Genomic DNA, 8,698 nt, shown 5'->3' on the forward strand with positions numbered 1-8,698 from the left:
ACTCCTCTTTGCCTGTAGAGAGATCCAGCCGAGGGCCTTATACCTGAAGCTGATTAGCGGCAACCAGCTGCAGCTGGAGATTGTCGTCCCGGCACTACCCGGAGAGAGAGTGCAAAAGAGAGAGCACAGGGACCACAAACACTAACCCCAACACAGGAACTTAAGGGACGTAACACCCTGTAGTGTTGGTCTTCTTCCTGGATTTTGTGGCTGTTTTCACAAAGGTCCATTTAGGGAATCCACAGGAAGTAAGTGCTCTCTTCAGGTCACATCATAGGACACCATGGTTTCATCTGGGTCCAGTTTCAGTCCTCGAACTTTGTTTACAAAGTCAATGGAGTTTTGGATGTGGTGGGGTGTGTTACCCACCAAAGGGGCTAAGATGGTAGATATGTGTTTGACAATGTTGTAGGTGACTGAGTTGATACTGCTGATAATAGTGGGGCTCCTTCTTCATGTATTTTGGGTAGTCCATATATGGAGAAGTCTCTTGGATGAGGGACGAAACGTCTACTAGTTTTTCTTCAACCAAGTCCAGTTGCCCTTGACCTCAACCTTTGTTGGACTCCTGCTTTATACTTCTACTTGACTATATTTCATAAGAACTATTGCAGTTTTTATTTCACTACATTTGATTTGAGGAAGGTACTTTACATTTTAAATAAAAAGACAAGATTATAAAATAAAAGGCTTAACATTTTTTGGCTTGTGGCCGCACACGAAAAAGCAGCGCATGCTTGGGGCTCTCCTCACATGGTTTTACTGCTAATCTTTTAAAATATGTAAAATTGTGTAAAGATTAAAGTAAAAAACAAAAGTGAAGTTGAAACTGAGGAATTGAACCTCCATTTTAAACACAAACAGCCCACACACCCATGCACTCAATGTTCCTGCTGCAGGCTGGGTAATAGCTTTTCTGTCATCTTGTGGCTGCAGGAGGAAACTACAACTAAAGACCACACAAATGTCACTGATAAAATAAACTTTATTTGTAACAAAGACGAGAGCCGAACATTTACCAGCAGCCATTCCTCCAGTTTTTCCTCACAGCAGTCCTGAGCTGAGTGCAAATGTTAAGGGCTCTCGATGGCTGCTGAAGTCACTGGCAAACATCATGACGGGTTGAAGTTTTCAAATATCGGTTCAGAAACAGAGAAAAAAAATTCTTTAGCTTCTTCGCTAAGCATTCTGGCTGTTTTTTTTGTTTGTTTTACCCCTTTACAGTTTAAACTTACATTAAACCTGATGATGACTTTTATGAACAGGCAAAGCAGACAGCCACTTGGGGCCTCAAGAGCTGGCTGACCGTCTCAAATTGCAGATCCCCCACTAAAAACGTCTGTTGAAATGACATCAACCTGAAAATCTCCCTGCAGGGGCCCCACTTCTTGGGGTTCTTGTCTACCTTTTACTGTTATATTATCAAGATGTGTGTGTGTGTGAGTTGGCACCATCTTTAGAGATGTCCTATGATTACACACACGCTGTTTTGCAAAAAAACTTAAGATTCCCGAAAGTATTTATATTTTTTTTATTGAAGTCTTGCCAGTAGTATGAATTGATGCCTTGGTTTTGGCATGAGGGGTCAAAGGTCAGGTGAGCGAGGGTTTGGGTTCGTATTTCACTCTGTTGAAGTCATCGACTGTAGTTTCAACTGGAGGCTTCTTCCAGTATTCCTCCAGGCCCAACGCCAGACACAGAGCAATGGCCGCCATCTGCAAAACACACACGATGCTATTCATTATGTTTGGGAATCATGTGATATGTACTGTTATGCATTGCATTGCTTGTTTTCTCGTTGCATTTGACAAGAAATTAGCCTGGATGCCAATCAAAAGCCAATTCAGAATATTTGTAACCCATTTTCAAAACTAGATGACTTCTAAAAACTCAAATCTTGTTTTCTTTTGCCATTCAATGCTTTATTTCCAACATATTATTTTAAGTTTATCGTCTTTGTACAATTTTTCAGGATATAATGAAGACAAACAAGAAGAAATAACATTTTAGCTGAAATCTTATGTTGAATCTTTTTTTATTGTAGAAACTCAAAGTCAAAAGTCCAGAAACCCTGCTAGAAACTCTCAAACACATACTTATCCTAAATCTCCTCAGCAAACTCTTAACACTTTTTGCAAACTCATCCGAAATGTGTATATACTGTCCTCTTCAAACTCATTTTATACCTTAAATTATACCTCCAGAAATTCCTTTTCTGTCCTAGAAACCTATTAAACTACAAACTAAAACTTTGTACCTTTTCCAGATACATAGTGTTCTAGAAAGTCATCCAAAACACGTACACTTGTATAATTTTGTAAACTATCAACTCTCTGACACTTCTGAAGAACCAAACTTTTCTAGACACACATAACATACAAAAACTCATAGGCTTTCATTAAGACTGGTTCAAGAAATGTAAACACTTCCAGAAACTCACTGTGCTAGAAACATTTCTACACTGAACAAAACTATAAACGCAACATTTTAGTTTTTGCCCCCATTCATCATGAGCTGGACTCAAAGATCTAAGACTTTCTCTATGTACACCTTTTATTGTGGCCAGCCTAAGGCACACCTGCGCAATACCCATGCTGTCTGATCAGCATCTTGATATGCCACACCTGTGATGTAGATGGACTATCTCAGCAAAGAAGTGCTCACTCACAGATTTTGACAGATTGGTGAACAATATTTGAGAGAAATAGGCCTTTTGTGTAGATAAAGAAAGTCTTAGATCTTTGAGTTCAGCTCAAGATGAATGGAGGGTAAAAACAAAAGTGTTGCATTTATAATTTTGTTGAGTGTAGAAACATAAACTTGTTTTTATCTAATCCATAAACTCCTAACACTTCAAAAAATGAACTGCGTGCAGAAAGTTAAACTCAAAGATGTAAACCTTTGTCGTGTAAAAACTTCCAAAACAAACATTTACAAAAACATGCTGCAACAGCAACTCTAGAAACAAACTTATTTAGAATCTTGTAAATTTTTCCAAAAACCATGAACTCTCCAGTAAACCTTTTTTTTTCTAAATCTAGATATTATCTATGTAAAGTCTTTTAGAAACTTAAAATCTAGAAATTAGTATCTTCTGTAATTTTCTCCCTCTGTACATTGTCAACTATATGTGATGCTGTTTGTTTGTTATAGTTGATTTTCCAGACTTTTCCTTTTCATGTATTTAGTTCAGTTACTTTATTTAACCCAAGACCTGCCAGTTTGGTGCCTTTGTGTTAACTTGAGAAGGGAAGCTGTTAAATGATGTACCGTAATGGTGGCGAAGGATGAAATGATTCCTATTCTGAGTTTGATGGGGAAGCTCAGGTAACTCTTCAGGATGGGACCGCAGGGCTGCCACAGACAGATGTCAAAGGTCGGCATTCATAAAAACATTTTATCTACATTTGATGTACATTAGGCAAACATAATTTCCTCTGTTTACCCTCCACTGTTGAAAGAAAACAAAGACAAACACAGGGAGACTTATGCTGGTTTCACATTCAATGCAAATTCCAAATTCAATTACTACAGCTGTATGATAACAAAGAAACAATTTGCTGTGATTTAGTTGCTATAAATGATGCCAAAATAACATGATGCTGATTTGTTAAAAATATTAAGTCATGCTTTGTCAGGTCTGTAAGCAAAATTATAATCTTACAACTTTAAAAACGTTTTCCGAATGGAGTTTGAATCGATCAAGGCTGATCTATGCTAACTTCTTTCATAGTAAAGTACAACCATAGCTGGAATCAAGTAACACACACTTTTTCTGGTAGTTCATCCTCGCTTACTTTTCTCTAAAGCCTAGTTCACACAACACGATTTTTAGCCCGATTTGCTGCTCGGCCAGCGTCAGGCTGTGATCTGGAGTAAATCGGGCGATTGATCGGCGGTCGCCAGTTTTTATGTGTGAACTACTCGACAACTTGGCACATTGGCTTCCCGACACATTTCTGACACATCGCCGAGTCGCTCAGTAGCTCAGACGATCTCTGCTACCTGTGTGTGCTAATCCATTCTTTCACTCAAATTTTGTCTTTGTTATTATAAAGATAGAAATTATAAACAGCTGTTTCGTGTGTAGGTTTGCGTCATTTCCCGTTTCACATTTCATGTGTGTGTTCTTGAATAAACGTGGTTTGGAGACCAGTGTCGGGTGACTCCGCCGCTTTCAGCTCGTGTAGTGAGTGACCCCTCTAACCAGTCAGTCACGTAGTGTGAACGCCACGACTTCAAGTTGTGTAGTCTGCACAAGCCTTAAGTAGCCTCAGTAGTTCGCTGCTGAGAATTGCAAGTGAAAGTCAACGATTTAATCTCCAAAATACAAGTAAAAAGGTATTGTAATAAAAGTAATTAACTCAGAGCTCCTCCTGCTGTTAAGCTGCTCCGTTATCAGAGCAGAATCCAGTCAGACTGCAGGTATTTATTGGTCCAAATCTCTGGCACTGCCCCAGCTCTCTCCTCCAGAGCTCCCTGTAGCTCAGTAGCTTATCTGCGAGCAGAGGGTCTGTTCCTGTCACAGCATCACAGGAATTTCACGTTCGAGTTGAAAACATTCAACCCATGCGATGGAGCGTTGCACGGTCGTTCACATCACATTCCCTTCAGCCACCCAGTAGGAAATCTCAATCCACATCTTTGCATTGACTCTGTAAACATGCCACACTGGCATCACGGGGTGTGTGTGTGTGTGTGTGTGTGTGTGTGTGTGTGTGTGTGTGAAACCAGCATAAGAGGGTAGGAGGGGAAAAAAAAGATAGAAATTGAGCACAACAAAGGGAGAAAGTGGGAAGGAAGAAAAAAATGGCATAAACAAAGAAGTAGTTGAAGAGTGTGAAAAAGAAATATGGAAGAAGGAAAGTAAGGAGACCATTTTTTGTTACCTTGGAGTGAACCCATAATTTATCTGTTAGCTTTGTTGTCACCCGGGAAATGTCACTTCCCACCATGACACAAGGCCCCTCTAAGCTGGAGTTACCAGTCTGAGAGCTATGAGAGAAGGAACAAAGCTTAAATCAAGACCAGAGGCACAAAAACATATCAAAAAACTTATTCTTTTTTTTTTTACATTTTACTATTTTTTTGTCCCTATAGTGCAGGAGCCTAAGGATGTTAATGTTAGTCCGTCGTTCCACTGCCATAAAATCCCCAAAACATTGAAAAATTTTATTGTAAACTCTAAAAGTTTTAAATTCTTCTCTAACTTGCAGATCTATCTAAACTCTTACAGAAATACCTCTAATAGCGCAAACACTTTAAGAAAAGCTTAAACTCTTCTAGAAATTCATCTTAAAAACCTAACTATGCAAAAAGCTTTAAAATATTTAGAAATATCACAGAAATATAATATATCAGAAATATTAAAGAACCTTTTTAATTTGCAAAGTCGTACAAAAACTCAACACCTTTTATGAACTTCCCAAACCACAAGTTACAAAGCATAAAGTCGATGTCTAAATTCTTGTAAAACCCAAAACTATTCAAGAAGAAAACTCTCTCAAAACCCCTTTGAGTAAATCAAATCATAGAAATGGATATTCTTCCCGAAGCTTAAGCACAAGGAAAAACTCTAACTCTTCTGGATATCCACAAATTCTTTTTGAAATCTTCGTCTAGAGGTTCAAAAGCCAAAATTCAAAAGTAGCAAAATTTACTAGAAACTCAACAAGTTGCCTGGAAATGTGTGTATACACGTAAAATAGAGATGAAAAATCCTCCTCAAAACTAAGAAAAAAATGACTCTTAAACTATAAGCTCGAATGCTCTTTTATTAACTTTAAAACGCCATTAAATCCAGAAATTCTTAGAGGTTTGAATGTTTTACCTCTGCTGCAGGTCGGAGGCAGGAGGTGTGCAGAAACAGGAAGAAGGAAGTTGATGTTCCCAGTCCTCAAAACTTCTCAAACCACAGCAAGAGTCCTGAGAAAGAGACAAACATTCAGACACTCACTAAAACACAAAGTCACGTTATCTTCAGTGATCTTCTGACTAGTCAAATTTAAAAAAAACACATCTTTAACTCAGCAATTTCAAAACATCAATGATCACTTTGGATTTAAAACTAAGATTAAACTAAGACTTTTGGAAAGTCAGATGTGGAGTTAAAACTAAAACCCGCTTTTATTTCATCAGCAGTGAAATACTCTCCAACAGTCATGCAGGGATTAATTATTATGTAACTCTGTGCAACTTCCCTGTTCTCTGCTGGGAGTTTGTGTGTTTTGTGAGAGGATAAAATGTATTTGATTTATTGTTTTCAGCAGTTGTTCTGTGTAACGTGTTAAATTTGTGACAATGTTCTTCTGTTAATTTAAGAGACCTAAAGCTGGACTAACAGCACCGGCAACAATTTAAACCATCTTTCCCCACTTGTGACAGACATGTTTCTCTAAATTGTGATCTTTTGATGTGATTCCTTCTGGATTAAAACAAGATATGTTTCATTGCATTCTTTCCTTTGCATTTCTTTGTCTCTTACCGAGGCCTGGAGTTTGTTTAGTTCACTCTGGATGTCACGCTCTGCTCTGTGCAGGGGAGTTACATTCAGAAACACCTCCTCCACTGCACTGTCCATCTGCACAACAGAATACAAAACAATACAGAGGAACACTGATGGAGAGTTAGAAACAGTAAAGACAGATTTTACTACGACCACAAGTTTTAGGCTTTCTCAATCAAAAGTTTACAGTTTGTAAAAATGTAGTTTTTAACCATTAAAATCAACCTCTAACCTGCTTTCAACATCCATATAAATACAATTTCTGCAATTAAATGTTTTGATTAAAGTGGCTTACTTGTCCCAAAATACAAAAAATTTGTCTCCTAACTTCAGGTCAGTATTGCTTCCTTTTAGTAAATAAAAGTTCTCAAAGGTCCTGATTGATTCACTCAGCCCACTATACTTTTCTTTCAAGTTGGGAACACACGTCCAGATTTATAAAGACCGACAACGACAGTTATCTCACAGCGCTTTTCATAAAAGAGCAGGTCTAGACCGTACTCTGATACCACAGATAAACAATGAAAATTTTTTGAACAGTTTGCAGCATACTTTTGTACCGTTTTTAAGGTTTTCACTTGACTTTAACTAGTTATATTTCAATAAAAACTGCAAAAGTGGTGGTCTTCTAAAAGGTTTGACTGGTAGGGAAGTTTTTGGGACAATCAACCTATTTTGTTGTTACAAGCATGTTATCACTTCCACATAATAAATGTGTAGCTGCTTTTTGTGCTCTTGAAATTAAATGTACATGACAATTCTCTAATTGCTGGTGTCATGAGGATTTTAGCAGCTAAAAATATGATCACGATCAAGAAATGTTTAACACTTTCACATTGTGGGCTGTGATGAACACTGCAGCCTGTAGGGGGCACCAGTGGCTGCTGAGAGGGGATTATACACTAATCAAGGGTGACAGAGACAAAGAGGAAGAGTTACCTGAACTTGAACCTGAACCAGCGGCGAGGCCACAATCATCAGAGCCACAAACTCCACGAATATCAGAGCAGAAAACTGGAGAAGATAATCACAGGTTAGCTCCGCCCCCTGTGTTTTTGGACATATACTACTCATGTTGTGGGAACTCTCCTTCCTTTAGGGGAGAGAACGCAAGTCCCTTTTGTGTATATCATAAAATTTTTGGTGAGGACTTGGTTTATATGGAGGACCGATCCTGACACATTCAGAAATACAGAAATAAATAAATGCTCAATAAATAAATAAGCATCCGATTAAATAAACAAAAAAATAAAGTAAATAAATAAATGTAGGTAGTAATTAAATTATACAAGGAGACATAAATGTATATATCTATTTTAATTACCTTATTTATTTATTGTCCGTTATAATCTTCAACTTCATTTATTAATTACTACTTTTTTAAATGTATTTATTTATGTGTGTGTTTTAATATTTTTGTCTGTTTTATTCTTGCGTTGCATTTTCTACCCTATTTATTTTCAACCATGGTATTTATTTCTGCCTGTCCTTTTTACATCAACGAGCTGCTCCTCACACAGTCAGACGGCTTCCTTCAGTGCGCTGAGGTGTTTAGCAACTCTGTTTTAAGACACTACCAGCCATGTCTTCCTTCTCTTTTCACGTGGACACTCTGACCTACAGAGTTTTCAATTAGCGATTTATACGAACACAGAACTGCAGGAAATTGATCTTGTGTAATGAATGAAAATAAATAGGCCTACTAGGCTCCTCTCTACTTTGACATTTAAGATTAGCTTGTTTGATCCACCTTCATACACATGTGACATTACTGTACAACTTGAGAAAGGTGAGTTGTTTTCTGCTCCAGCCTGCCTAAAAGAAAAGCGTTTTTGGGATTAAATGGACTTTATTAGCTGCTGCAGTGCAGGATGAACTCAGAATAGACCCATTTCTCACCTTATTATTCTAAATCATGCAACGAAGAAGAAGAAATGCATAATAAATCCTGGGACAAAATCTGTCCACAAATACTGTACAGCATGTAGTCTGATGAACAAGACTTGTGTTATAGCTGACTTGGGCAGTGAAATGTTTAATTTTTTTAATTCATGTGGTCATAGTTGTCCACAACTCAAATCAGAATATAAGAAGAAATGTTTTATACCACCTCAAGAAGGCTTCCTATCAGAAAGGTAGGAAGGTATTTCAAATGTACAACTGCAGTACTTAAATATAAGTAAAGTAATTTCC

General features: G+C 37.7%; 1 protein-coding gene across 1 annotated transcript in view; it reads right to left on the reverse strand.

Annotated features, from left to right (window-relative positions):
* Window positions 1-1,428: 1,428 nt before the first annotated feature.
* LOC123963583 (23 kDa integral membrane protein-like) overlaps window positions 1,429-8,698 on the reverse strand; it is a 13,911-nt gene continuing 6,641 nt past the window's right edge. Inside the window, exons 4-9 of the mRNA XM_046040527.1 lie at window positions 7,445-7,519; window positions 6,485-6,580; window positions 5,831-5,925; window positions 4,890-4,995; window positions 3,271-3,354; window positions 1,429-1,715 (exon numbers count right to left, since the gene is read on the reverse strand). Coding sequence (XP_045896483.1) covers window positions 1,593-1,715; window positions 3,271-3,354; window positions 4,890-4,995; window positions 5,831-5,925; window positions 6,485-6,580; window positions 7,445-7,519 — 579 coding nt within the window. The 3' untranslated portion in view covers window positions 1,429-1,592. The remainder of the gene's footprint in view (window positions 1,716-3,270; window positions 3,355-4,889; window positions 4,996-5,830; window positions 5,926-6,484; window positions 6,581-7,444; window positions 7,520-8,698) is intronic.

The sequence above is a fragment of the Micropterus dolomieu genome, linkage group LG23 (genome assembly GCF_021292245.1).
Source record: "Micropterus dolomieu isolate WLL.071019.BEF.003 ecotype Adirondacks linkage group LG23, ASM2129224v1, whole genome shotgun sequence".
In the NCBI taxonomy this organism is placed as follows: domain Eukaryota; kingdom Metazoa; phylum Chordata; class Actinopteri; order Centrarchiformes; family Centrarchidae; genus Micropterus; species Micropterus dolomieu.